Consider the following 14,551-nt stretch of genomic DNA (forward strand, 5'->3'; position numbering starts at 1 on the left):
CCAGGGAGAAAGGAAAGTTCTAGATAATTCAGACCCTAAATCTCTGACTCACTGCTATGAGAGGGTAGAGAAAGGCAATAACTGTTCAAGCTGAGTATAAATGTCAAAAAACAACTGTGCTTTTTGAAAATATGAAACCCCAAACAGCTAACCCTTTTAACACTCATTAGATACGTGAGTTTGTTGATTGTTCATATGGAATCTTCATGATTTTTAACAAAGTGAAACTTGCTTGTTCCTGTATTTTGGGACTGTTTCTAAACTTCCAGATTTTTACTTCTATTTCAAAGGAAGGACTGAGGCACTGGTTTAATACTATATTTATTAAAGTGTTTTTATTAACAAACTTTCGCCAGAAAGTTCCGAGGATGTTAATACAGCAGGCACGTTGGTTTCAATGTTTGGTATTTGACAGTCCACAGAATTGCACTTAACTCTCACAATTCTGCCACAGCTCTGAGGATTGTTTGGGCAGGACCTATAACTGGCCTCCCCTATTAAATGGTTAAATAGAAATTTGGGTTCATTCTGATTTAAATGTTCTGAGCTCACAATGACATCAGTCTGTGATGGGCTCGGCTCCACCTGCCTTTCTGCCTTGTTGGTCTGACTCACTGAAACGGAGTCCTTGGCGGTGGCCCCGCCACTGCCCTCTGTGGTCCCAAGGTCTCTGTTTTTGCAGAGTCCCCTTGGGTGAGTCTCAGGACCACAGCAGGCTTTGTGTAAGGCTCCAGCGCTTCTGCAGACCAACGATGATGGCTCTATCGTCTTTGGAAGATGCTCTTCGAGGCTCTGAAGACTGTGTACACTGGTCTTAGTGATTTTTTCTTGGGCCTGAATGTGCTGCACTGGGTGGAGGAAGAAACTCCTGGGCAGAGCATTCTGGGCTCCAGGCGGTTTTGCCCTGCACTGTAGGCCAGGACAGGGGTGGATGTGTGGGACTGGATGCACGAAGCCCTCGGGGGCTTGGTGTGCTGCCCTCAGAGGCGCCAGGCTGTTCTGGACGTGCACGAAGCTGCTGGCAGTGGGAGCACACTGGTGGCACAAACAGTCGCCCATCTGCTGGCAAGAGGGCGGGCCATATTTCAAATGTTTGTAGGCATTTGGGCAGCTGCATCTCTGATTCAGAGAGAAGAAGTGACACATGGTGTGCTGTTCAAGGGAGGCCTGCAACAAGGCAGGGCTCGTTTCATTTTTGGTGCTTTTGTTGAGTTCACTGTTGTAAGCTGCATGGACAGGCAGCCCTAAGTGTCTTGCCTGGCTGCTGAAAAATTCAGAGCAGATGTGGGTCTCTTCATAAGTGGTCTTCTCAGAGGCTGTGCAGCTGTGGGCTGCCAGAGGTTCCAATTCATAAAACTCGTGTTCCATTTCTGATGTCTGGCCCCTGGGATCTAAATGATAAGCATTCAGGGTGTGTGTCTTGCTTGGTCCCTTGTCACCAGGACTTGCAGACAAGGCGTGGGAGAAGGCACTGCACTGGAGTTTTTTAGGTAAAGGGATCTGACCACAGGTCCCCTGCGGCCCAAGGCACCGGCACATGCATTGGAAAAAGAAGGTGGCAAAAGCCCAGCTAATACACATGATGAGCATCATGAAGGTGCCCAGCTGAGTGTAAGCCAGAACCGTAGAGGGCATCATCATGGCCCCGGCCACAAAGGTGGTCAGCGCAGCCATGGCGATGGCAGAGCCCATGCGACTCAGGGAGAAGATCACCTTCCCTTCTCGGTCAGCATCTGGGGCCAAGCGATAAGCCACCCCATAATGGACAGCAAAGTCTACAGATAGGCCCACAGCCACCGAAATGGTGACTGACTCCAAAACATTCAGCTCCCAGCCCAGCAGGACGAGAGAACCCACGGTGACAAATATAGTTCCGGCAATCGAAATGATGGCGTAAAGGCTTATGATGATGTTCCAAGTGGTCAGCAGCATCACACTGAAGGCCACGGCCACGGACAGCCCCATGGCAATGAGGGTGCCATCGGAGAGGCTGTCCTGGAGGTCGTAGAACTCCAGATTGCTGACAAACCAGCCGTGGCTGAGGCCCTCAGGGGCAGAACTCAGCTCATTGGAAATCCATGAGTCCACCTCTTTATAAAACTGATGCATCTTTTCATAAGCCAGGGTGAAGAGGTAGGTACTCTGGAACTCTAACACAACTGCCCTGATGGTGTCATTGATGTCAAACCTCGGCCCTGGGGTCTTGCTGTCTAAGTGGTAGCCTGTGCTCCTCTCCAGCTCCATGATGGCTCTCTTGATGCACAGTTCGAAAATCTCCTGCTTGTAGGGGAAGCTCCAGTGGCTGCAGCATGGGTACAGGGCAGGCTCATCGCAGTCCTGGTTTTCCATCCACTGCTTAAAGGTCTCGATGAAGCAGCTGGTGAAGTCCTGTTCGTCGGTCTGGTAAAAGAAGGTCTGATTTCTCAGTTTTTGACAGAAGTGCAAAATCCAGACCTGCGAAGCTGGACTGGCGATGTTGAAGGCGCTGTCCAAGGTCAGCTTCCCTTTGCTCTTAGGGTTTAGGGGGTTGCCGTTGTCCTCTGGGGATACACCCCAGATGACCGTGATGGGCATGTGGAGCTCCTCTCCGTGGTGGACGCGCTCGAACATGAACAGCTTTTTGTACTCGGCGTCATAACGTTCGAAAGGATGGGACGACCTGAACACCTGAAACTCGGACAGCTCCAAGGAGGGTAGCTTCATCTTTGGGTTTATGCAGACGATGTAGGCCCCGCCCACCGTTAAGGCCAGGAACCAGAATAGCCAGAGGTAGCGAAACTTAATAACAATGCACGGCAAGACTTTTTCAAAAAAAATTCGAGATGCTTCTGAAATGGCAAAAAGGACTTTGTGGCACTTCTGACAGGCCACCGTCCAGCAGCTTTTGTTGTCGTAAATCTGCTGCTGGGGCTTCTTGAAACAGCTGAAGATATTAAGCAGATACCGCTCGTGCAGGACAACCACCGCGGGAAGCCACGTGACCATCAGCACGTAATTGACGAGGATGGCTGTCCCCGCATACACCCCGAAGCATCTGATGGCCGTGATGTTGCTCACATAGTTGGCGTAAAAGGCAGCTGCCGTGGTAAAACTGGTGACGAACATGGACAGGGCAGCGTGCTGCAGCGTGATGCTCACTGTCTCTGATGTTTCCGCGTGAGGCTTGTCAAATTTGGTGTAGTTCCAGACGTCACATAGGACGAAAGCATCGTCTGCTCCAATGCCCACCAGAATAATGAGTGCGGTGAGGTTCATAAAAGGGAAAAATTCAAAGTTAAACACCACGCGGTAAAGAAAATAGGACACGATCAAAGAACTGATGATGGCAAACATCGTCATCAGGGTGATGAACATGGACCTGGTGTAGACGCACATGACTAAAAGGACGATCACCATGGCGATGGCGGGATACACCGTATCCATCAGAAGATAATCCTGAAACAAGCTGTGTTTGATCCCAAACTCAATGCCGGTGACAGTGGTGACGCCGTCGGATGCATTCCAGTTTTCGAAGTTGTCCAGGTAGATGTTCATCATGCTCTCGCCTTTCTCGGTGGGCGAAAAGAGCATGCTGTACTTCAGAGCGGGTGTGTAATCGGCTGTCTTCGGGGCCATGAAGTCCTTGTCCACCAAGTAGTGGAGGATCTGGTACACGGCGTTGTACTTGGTGCATTTCCGTGGCACATTGGTGCACTTGAGCTGGTCCTTCCTCCGGGCCGCCATGTCCCAACAGTCTGGCTCCAGGGTGCCGTTCTGGTAGTGTTTGGCGCAGGTCCGGAGAAGCTTCAAGGTATGAGAGACGTCGCGCTCCACGATTTTCTGGCAGGATGATCTGTTGTTCAGAATAGCGATGTAGTTCCCCAGCGTCCAGCTGGGGCAGCAGGAAGCAGCTGTGGTCCTCTGGCAGAGATCGCCAAACTGCGGGTGCGATCGGATCTGCGGAGACAGAGACAGGCGGAAGGACTGCCGTTTAAAATCGGTTCATGCAAAGGTCTGAAGGACTGCGGCCTTGAGGGGCAGGAAAGTTACCGGAGTTACAGAATCATCCTCTGGAGGTGTCAGTTTGACTACAAGGTGAGACTCCCTCCCCAACCCCACCCCACCCCACCCCCGACCCAGTCTGCTTTCTCCGGCTACAGAAGGCTCACTTTGTTGTTCCGTTGCTCAGTCTGACTCTTGGTGACCCCATGGACTGCAGCACATTAGGCTTTCCTGCTAGGTCACTTCATTTTGAACAGTAAACTACTATTTGGGGATGACATCCAAGTGTGAAACAATTTCAATCAATGCCAGTTTGGTTTCAAAAAGGAGATAAAATTAACACCTCTTTGGTAAACAAGCCCTTTCAAAGTCACTTTAAAAAGCAATTAAATGGATAGGCTGTGAAGCATATGTATGAACACCTACTGGATTAATTAAGAGAACAATTGCCCAATTGATACATGAAATGAATTTGTGGCTTCACCTAAAATTTCTGGTGATCAGTATGAAATATTTGGTCACAGAGGTACTATATTTCCATCATCTTAGGTGAAGGCAAAGGGTTGTTAAAAATGAATCAAAGGGTTGTTATACAGTGTACTAAAATAACGCTGATTTTAACAAAGGCTTAATTTTCAAGCTCATTTTTAGATATTCTCATCTTTAGATATTCTCTAGAAAACTGTCAGTGAACCTCAAAAAGTGATCCTGGTAATAATATCAGAAGCAGATGCTAAAGATACATGAAAAACCTGGAATAAAATGGTTTCCTGATATATAAGTAGAAAGGGGAAATGTTTCTAAATTAAAATGATATATGTATGATTTTAAATAAACATATACAGGTAATAAAATACTTAAGTAGGAATTTATTTCTTCCACAGCCTTCAAAGTTTATTCAAGTTGGCTAACCACCCCTCCCTCTTTGGGGAACTTTCTGTTTGGTAAACAGAGGTCTGCTGCATATTAGTAAGTAACAATTCTGGATTTAATGTGGACAGTATTTCATTTGGAACACTATTCTTGGAGAAGGCTTTTCTTCTTATGGCTGTTCTTCGTACAGAAAATTGAAATCTGTTCCAATGCCAAAGGTGGCATTGGTAAGGTTAGAGTGAAGCCTGCACAATCCTATTGCTTTAAAAACTATAAAGTACATGAATGGCCCCTCTACCCTGAGGCTGAGAGTAAGAAATACCCGCCTGCTCTCGAGCCTGTCCAGAGACTTCTCTGGAAGTGCCAGGGCTAAAGACGACCCACCCCTATCACTTTCTTCATCTCTGTCTACCAAAGGTTGTTCCAGGGAAGAAACTCCAAGTTCAAGAAGGGCTTCAGAATTTTTTTCCTAATGAGATTAAAACCACCCTTTCCCTTTTTTTTAAAGTGTGTGTGTGTGTGCTCAGTCATATCCGACTCTCTGCGACCCCATGGACTGTAACCCACCAGGCTCCTCTGTCCTTGGGATTTTCCTGGTAAGAATACTGGAGTGGGTTGCCATTTTATCAATCATGCGCTGAAATATTTTCTCAAAGTAGAGATGTTGAACAAGTCATCTTTAGAACTCAGACTTATCCAAGAACCAAGTTACTTGTAACTCATTAAGCCCTGGCGATCAGCATACTTTACTGGGACTTATCCTGTAAGGGGCAAAGTGTAGATGAAAGGAGACTGGCCATATACTGGGAACTGCTGAAGTTCTCCGACCTGCACACAGGGATTCATTCTACTAGTCTACTTTTGCATCTGTTTGATAATTTCCATAATAAAAAATGTTTGTTTGTTTTTTTAAAGATACTCTATAGCATATAGTGAAGTCGCTCGGTCGTGTCCGACTCTTTGCCACCCCATGGACTGTAGCCTACTAGGCTCCTCTGTCCATGGGATTTTCCAGGCAATAGTCCTGGAGTGGACTGCCATTTCCTTCTCCAGGGGATCTTCCCAACCCAGGGATCGAACCCAGGTCTCCCACATTGTAGACAGACGCTTTACTGTCTGAGCCACCAGGAAAGTCCAAAAAGATACTCTATTGGGAGTTTAAAAAAATGAATCAAAGGGTTGTTATACAGTGTACTAAAATAACGCTGATTTTAACAAAGGCTTAATTTTCAAGCTCATTTTTAGAGAGTGATAATTACTGGACATTTCATAAAACAGGATAATTAACATTTAATTGTTCCTAGGTAAAAACATTCACATAAGCTCACTCAGGGGGAACTGAACCACCTAATAAATAACAGGAAATCCTGGAATAGCATCTCTCAGATAACCAGTTTTATCCCATAAAGAAATAACAGGCAAGTCCCTGGGCTCAGCCCACTGAATTGAAAGAAAGGTAATGCATAGTGTCTGACAGTTTTCAGATGGAAGAAAATGAACTGTATCCATTACAAAACCCACTATCAGCTAGAAGGAACATATCTGTACTTGTCCCAATAACCAAACGCCAAACATAAAGGAAACAGGGTTGCCAGCTAAAACTGGGAAAAAGGCACAGAATTCTGTCCTTGCCTAACCTTTTCAAAGAATTGCAGAGGGTTTTTTATGTGTGTATCTGACCAGAGATTAAAAAGCTGGACATGACAAACACAGACCAAATACAACTTTGATGGCTGCTATAAAAAATAAATGCTAATGAGCCTCTGGAGGGCCAATCCTCAAATTCAAAGGTGATGCTGGCTGATGTACAACCTTTGGAAAACAGTTTTTGAGGACTGTTTTAGAGGGTAAAAAATAACGACAGAAAATAGACATTTATCCTGAGTTGGATGCCAGTGCCCTAAATCTAAAGGCATGGAGCTCAAGGGTCATCTAGGCTTTCAGGGAGTGATGCTGTATGTCCCCATCCATCCATCCATCCAAAAGAAAAAATATTTATTGAGCACCTAGGCAAGACAACACTCCAGTCCTCTCGCCTGGAAAATCCCATGGACAGAGGAGCCTGGTGGGCTGCAGTCCATGGGGTCGCTAGGAGTCGGACACGACTGAGCGACTTCACTTTCACTTTCATGCATTGGAGAAGGAAATGGCAACCCACTCCAGTGTTCTTGCCTGGAGAATCCCAGGGACGGGGGAGCCTGGTGGGCTGCCGTCTCTGGGGTCGCACAGAGTCGGACATGACTGAAGCAGTTTAGCAGCAGCAGCAGCAGGCAAGACAAATAAGGCAAATTGGTCCTGCCCTCAAATTGCTCGTGGTGAGGTGGGGAAATGAGACAAGAAAAGCAATGATGACAATTCGCATGAGAAGCAACATATTATGTTTAAGAGTCTATGTGAACCTGTGGACAGAGTGCCAAAGTCCGCAAGTGCAATGAGAGAGAAGCACGGCTTAGTCATCTGGGATGGAGACGCCCCAATACAGAGTCATATGTTACACTGTGGGGCTGAAAGCGCTTGGCAAGCAGGTGTATCTTCATGCAGAACGCAGCTGTATCTTTGCATATTTTTGCCATCATAGGAATGATTTTGAAATCTTTGAAGTTTATAAAAATAAGGATGGAGTTTCTGAGAGCCATATCTTGCAGCTCTCATGAGGGATGCCCTTTTCATTCTAGGTATTCACAGATGGGAGTTTTAGGAAATCATTTTGCTTGTGTGGTGCTAACACGCCTTTGCACACTTCCCTGGTCAGATGGGAGCAGGGGTGGAGTTGCCTTCAAATAGAGAAAAAGAAGAAACCAGCATAGTTTAAATACCTTAACTTTCAAATCTAATGGCCAAGTTGGAGATATGGTAAGACACTGAGAAAACAATAAAGGCAAGAAAATTAAGCCCTTAATACCAGATTCAATCAACTGCTGGACTCTCACTCCCCACGTGACTAAGTTCTTCATGTATAAAAGTTGAAGGGAGCCTAGAGATGAAAGAAAAAGCAAGGGCTCCACAGCTCTCTTTAAAACAAGCATCAGGGAACTTCCCTGGCAATCCAGTGGTTAAGACTCTGAGCTTCCACTGCAGAGGGCTTGTGTTCAATCTCTGGTTGAGGAACTCAGATTCCCTCATCACATGCTGCATGGTGCAGCCAAAATGTAAAAAAAAAAAACCAAACAAACAAAATCTCCAAGCATCAAGAAACACATTTCTAGAATCTTCTAAGATTCAGAGGAGGGGGGTGTATTCCAGCTGTCCACAAAAGCTACCTAAGTAAAAAGGGTTTTAGGTACCAAATTTCAAATCCCTAGTACAAGCTGATTCCTCTGAGCACCAATGTCTACAGTGTACAAAGACTAAAACCAGGGTTAAGAGTTTCCAGCAGAGTCAAGATTAGACACACAAACATCTTTGTTACTAATGACTCTCTGCCAGCATGCCCCACAGGAATGCAGAAGTGCAGGAAAAAGTAATGAAGAAGATCAGGGGAAGCAACTGAGTCCCCTTTTGAGAGAGTCTCAGAAATCAAGCATTTCTGTGAGGAGACAGGTGCAGCGTCAGGAAACCAGTACCCGTCTGAACTGTGAGTACAAGTGCCATGTAATTTAAATGGGAACTGGTGTTTGAACTCACTGTGCTATCAACACAGGCAGGAAACAGTTGAAACACCTGGTCTCATGGTGACATTACACTGATTACCGGATGCTTTCTGGAGTCAACTGACCAACGATTAAGCTCTTCTGCTCTGGATCATTTCAAATGTGTCTCATTCAACTTAATCGTTGTTAATAATCAAGTGCTTAGGTACGATAGCAAGGATTTGAGGGGGGGAAGAAAGGGAAAGACTGTCAAGTAGCCTCAGGACACCGTTTGCTCAAAGCACCAACACAAATAAAAATCCCCAAAGGGTCTTGACCTGGGAGACTCAAAAAGGTACAGTAATCATCTGAAATCTAAACCGTTAACCACTAGGTATTATTCCCCGATGGCTCAAGCGGTAAAGAAGCTGCCTTTAATGCAGGAGACACAGGAGACGTGGGTTTGATCCCTGGGTCAGGAAGATCCCCTGGAGGAGGAAATGGCAGCCCACTCCAGTATTCTTCCCTGGGAAATCCCATGGACAGAGGAACCTGATGGGCTACAGTTCATGGGGTCGAAGAGTCAGACATGACTGAGTGTGCACACAAGACATCACTAAATATATTCTCTGTGAGAAACATGTTGTTCTAAGTTCATAGCAGGAGTTTGAGGCTAGAATACAAGGACATTTGCAATTGGTAAAAATAGCATTTAATTTAAAAAGCTCAAATTACAACCAAATTCCTTGAGGTAGAATTTCAGGACCTTGGTTATGTTTATTCATTTATTGGTATGTATCTGTCAGTGGCTTGACCATTCATTCAGATGCGTCTTTGGGTCTGTTCCTCACATTTTCACAAGAGCACTACAAATCGTTATGTTCTTCCCAGGGAGTACAGGCTTGAAGTCACAGCCAAACATTCTTATGATGAGCTCAGTAGAGGAAAAAAAAGACAAGCAAAGTATATCTACTTTTTTCAATAGTTTAAATTTTGCAGCTGCTTCAAGCCAAACCATTAGAAACCACGTATTGAGATTTCATTGCTTTATCTCTTGTAGAAAAGCTTCTGCTATATCTCCAGTACCAACCTACTTGAGATATGGTTTACAAACCAAGTAAGAATCAATACTGTACCTCTCGTAAACCTGCTAAACCTTCTGTTAAGAACTTTCTTCAGAACATCATACTTCTTTTGGAAGTATGGGAACAATCCTTTCCTGTCTTAGTATGAAGGCAAGATGGGTTTCTTCTAAAAAACAAACTTGTCACTCTATTTAAGTGACTTTTGTCTCTGACCATGAATTCTTCTTTGCTCTGGTTGCCAGGAAGGTTAAAGACAAATTTGAAGCTCACCACCACGCAAATACACAGAATTGTGGGGTATGCATTATTGTATGTCCAGTCTCTTCCTTAGCTTTATTTTCCACCCACTAGTGTTCCTTCAAGTAATTCATTCAGTTATTTATCCTTTCTGTATGCCTTTTTGTAAGATTCCTATTGGTGCTGATATCTTATCATCTGAAATATACTCATATATGTATATATAATATACTCTTCACTTATGAAAGCAGTAATAGCACAGCACTGCTTACCGGCTTTTGAGTTTATTAAAAATCTAAGATGTACTCACAGAATAAATTGCTAGCTTTTTAAAAAAGGTACTTATTCTATTCTAGGCCATGATGATTCTTTGAGGTTCATTTGAGTGGGAAATGGTATATATAGCAGAACAATACAAAAGATAAATGGGAGAGGGAGCAGTAATCTGCATTATGGGAGCATAAAGAATGGAGGGTAAAGGCAGAGACTCTAGAATTAGACTTTTGTTGTTGTTTAGTTGCTCAGTCATGTCCGACTCTTTGAGACCCCATGGACTGTAGCTTGCCAGGCTCCTCAGTCCATGGGATTTCCCAGGCAAGAATACTGGAGTGGGTTGCCATTTTCTCCTCCAGAGATCTTCCTGACCCAGGGATTGAACCCGCATCACCTGTATTGGCAGTGGAATTAAGACTTGTCTGGGTTCAAATCCTGCACCTGTCAGTTACCACCTGTGTGAACTTCCTCATCTGCAAAACAGGCAAAATGAGTGTTTCATTCCTAACACTGTTGTGGGGATTAAATGAAATAATTCATTAAAGTGTTTAGAATACTTCCTGACAAATATCAATAACACTCAGGAAATATCAACTGTTAATCAACTGAGTGAATTCAATCACTTTCGTGTCTTCAAGGGAGGGAAGGTCTAAAGATTAATTGCAAGGGTAGGAATAACAGGGTCTAAGAGGTTAATGAATTGTTTTCATCCAAGGTGTGATTATAAAGTAACCAGACTGGCTTAACTTCTCTAAGCTTAACTGCTCATCTGTTAAAAGGTATTATTCCAAGGTCACAGGTTTACGGTGAGAGATGTAAAATTCTCAGCATAAAGCCTTGCACACAGCAAGTGCTCTCCAAAGTTAGAGTCAACTTTCTGTATGAGAACGGGTATAACCCATAACAGGGAGAAATATGCTCAGAGTAGCTTTCAAAAATCCACTGATTGTTGTAGAACAGAACAAAATACGACAAAAATGGCTCGCTGATGAAGAAACTGTAGGCTGTTTATAGATGGTTTGTGACTTTGGTCTATTTGGAGTTGCACAGAGACAAGATGGCACTCACAGAAAATCCTGATATCCTCATCAATGCAAAAGTTATTTTCAAAATATATAAATGGCCTCTCGGAATGAAGAATGAGGTCAGGAGATCTGGGACCAACTAACTAGGTGACCTGGGTAAGCCACTCAGTTCTCAGAAGGTCCTTTTATCTGCACAGGGACAGTGCTGGTCTGTGGGTGACCTCAAAGGGTCCTTTCGCCTCCTATGCATTAAAGAACTCTGTTAATAGAACAGGTGATTTCCCTGGATTGTCAGGCTAGCTCTTAGGGCATGTGATTAGATTTTCAACTGACAAGTGATTTTACATTTTATTGGGTTTCATGCTGGAGTTTCTCACTTGACAATGCTCCATGGTCAGGTAGACCAGCCGAAGTTGATAGTGATCAAATTGAGACATTAATTGAGAATAGAAATATGCTCAGAATACAAGTTCCTTTTCCGCCTTGTTACTGTGCTTGGACAAGGCCATTAGTGACCTTAGACAGCAGTTTCTACTTGGAGAACCTACATCTGAACACATGAAATTGACTGCTCTTCCAAGTAGGTGACTTTATTTTTTTTTGGTGCTCTACAGAAGATTAGGAGTGGAAGTGCCTGTCTTCTTATATCTTTATGTCCTGTTAAAGCATTAAGGTGTTCAGAATTCAGAACAATCTGGATTGGATTACTCAGGCCATTTCCATAGATATTGTATTTATGTTCTTTGATGTCCTCTCCTAGCCTGTGCCCTAAATTTTCCTTTGAGGTCACCGGCCAAAAGGATCCATTGATTGCCAGAAAGGTGAGCATTTCATTGCATAATTAAGATGCTGACAATTGCCTCAGGGGGAAAGTGGAGTGAACAATGAAACTAGGAAAGAGAAAATACAACAAAAGAAGAAAAAGGCTTAACTATTATCCTGAAAGGAAATAAGCTGTGAAATAACACAAAAGACTATCAAGGACAAAGAACATGAGTGGGAAAGAAAGAGATCTTTATTAAGGAAGATGGTATGTTTTAAAGGTGGGGAAACAGAAACACTTTGATCCTGGGGTTGGAAAGAATGCAAAGCCATTCTCCTGGTGTTTATTCTTCAGTAGGTAAGCCACTTAAGTGCTTTCATCTGATCAGGCACCAGGCTCAGCAGTAAAAGGAGTTTCAGAAATATAACCTTATTTGTGCTGAACAGATTTCAGTTTTACTTTACATACCCTTGTATTATCTACATTGCACATTGATTTAATTGCAGGTAAATTCCACAATGTCTCCCCTCCAGCTGAAGTAAACACTACTCTGGAATATCGGTCACCTGGTGACAGGGGGAAAAAAAAAAGAAAAAAGTTTATAAATTATTCATTTATTTCAGAAGACTCAGCATTCAGAAATAATTCAAACTGGGAAACCATATGGGCAATTCATCAGCAGTGGGGAATCCTGTCTTTCATTAAATTCCAGGAGAAAAATGTAAAAAAAACATTTTTTTTTAAATATTGCTTTACCTCAAAGCCTTTGTAGACTCACTGCATCTTAAAAATCATAGCAGTTATGTAACATATCTAGTTCTGATCAGACTGTAATTAGGAAGAACAATACATAAGAACTTTTGGCAGAAAACCAACTGAATGCCTCCCTCTTAATTTCACAACATATCACCACAGTGGTATATAAAATCAAAGAATGAGGCACCAGCGCATATCAAGAATGGATTATAGGGGTGTTCTCTGTGGCAGCTAACTAGAGAGCAAAGATGGCAAGCGGTCAATTTTAAAGCACTAACAAAAGTCAGCTAAATACAGAATGCTAGCCAGGATCACAGACATACTCGTCATTCTTGCTAAGTGCTCAGAGTTCTAGAAAAAATATTTTGAGAATCATACTGTTACAAAATACATCTCCGAACAAGGGAGGCTGTGTGATATCCTGGAAAGAACATGGTCTTTAGAGTGAAAACTGGGTTGTAACCAGCTTCTGTCATTTACTAGCTAGGTGATCTTAGGCAACTAACAGCTTCCCTGAGCCTCAGTTCCTCATCTGTAAAATAAAGACAGCAACACTTTCTCAAGAAGGTGTTGAGAATTAAATGAGATACTGAAAAACAGGTGATCAATAAGTACTGTTTCTGCTCCCTCAGCCATTAAAAAATTAACATAAGTGAATTGAAACAAAGTAGGTTAATTTTATATGATCGAAAATGCCAAATGGTGCAAACAAAGAAAATCAATTGGCAAATTTATGAATAAAGCTTTATTACATGAGCATTTATTAATGGTCACAAAGTTTTCTTTAGTAAACTGTCTTCAAGACAAAGACCCTGAAGTTTGAATAGATATAGAAACATCTAAGACCCAATAGGTCCCCTAGTGATCTAAGAAGATAAGACAAAAACACATCTTAGAAGGATTTTCAGCCACAACAAAACAAGGTGAAACCAAAGGAGCTTCAATGTTAATATTCACTTAATCAGAAATTGAAGTTATCACAATTCCTCACTTGTAACCAGGAGGGCTAATCAGTGACATACAAAGTTAACATGTTTCTCTGAGGCTCTGAACTCTTCTTTCCTGGCAGCTACAGAGGAACCAGGTTGACTCTAGGCGACAGCAGATTTTGTTTAGTGAATTTGCTGCCAACATTTAGAGATCAGATGCCACACTGAAATCAGGATTCCTGGCCTCTGGGAATTTCTTACAATATTTGGGCCCTCATTTTTCCAAGGCCATATTCTGCCATATACTCTTTAATCACCATCACTTCCTGCTGTCTTAACTCAGTTCACTTATCTCATCCATATATGAGCTGGGTCGCTGAGACACGCAAGCTTTGAACCTCTGGACTTTATTTGTTCGTCTTTCTTCCACCAATCCCTAATGACAAGGCAGGCACAAGAAGGCTATTAATACAGGTATTTTGACAGTAGATTATTTCAGGGTTCAATCTAAAAATATGTACAAGGAGTTTTTTAAAATGACTTGAAATATTGAGCAAGGTCAATAATTTTATTAGATTTATATCTGTCTTAAAACTGGCTATAACTCAATCCTCTCTTATTATTTTTTTCTTTTTCGCTCATTATTTTTTTTAATCATAGGTAAATAAATTCAGATTGCTGCTGCTGCTGCTAAGTCACTTCAGTCGTGTCCGACTCTCTGCAACCCCATAGACGGCAGCCCACCAGGCTCCCCCGTCCCTGGGATTCTCCAGGCAAGAACACCGGAGTGGGTTGCCATTTCCTTCTCCAATGCATGAAAGTGAAAAGTGAAAGTGAAGTCGCTCAGTCGTGTCCGACTCCTAGCGACCCCATGGACTGCAGCCTACCAGGCTCCTCTGTCCATGGGGTTTTCCAGGCAAGAGTACTGGAGTGGGGTGCCATTGCCTTCTCCAAAATTCAGATTAGTGGTTGACTAACCTAGAGAAGTAAAATTACAAGTTAATTAAACAAAATCTCTTGAAGCATGATAGAAACAGTAAAGCTGTGTGACCAGTCACAC

At 43.2% G+C, this 14,551-nt stretch overlaps 1 protein-coding gene across 5 annotated transcripts in view; it reads right to left on the minus strand.

The window, feature by feature from the left end:
* Positions 1-303: 303 nt before the first annotated feature.
* The window catches only part of DISP1 (dispatched RND transporter family member 1), a 218,627-nt gene continuing 204,379 nt past the window's right edge, over positions 304-14,551 (minus strand). For all 5 annotated transcript variants that reach the window (XM_044943155.2, XM_006057256.4, XM_044943153.2 and 2 more), the window contains 2 exons: positions 12,275-12,372; positions 304-3,936 (listed from right to left, as the gene is read on the minus strand). In XM_044943155.2, coding sequence (XP_044799090.2) covers positions 325-3,936; positions 12,275-12,372 — 3,710 coding nt within the window. In that variant the 3' untranslated portion in view covers positions 304-324. The remainder of the gene's footprint in view (positions 3,937-12,274; positions 12,373-14,551) is intronic.

The sequence above is a fragment of the Bubalus bubalis genome, chromosome 5 (genome assembly GCF_019923935.1).
Source record: "Bubalus bubalis isolate 160015118507 breed Murrah chromosome 5, NDDB_SH_1, whole genome shotgun sequence".
Taxonomy (NCBI): domain Eukaryota; kingdom Metazoa; phylum Chordata; class Mammalia; order Artiodactyla; family Bovidae; genus Bubalus; species Bubalus bubalis.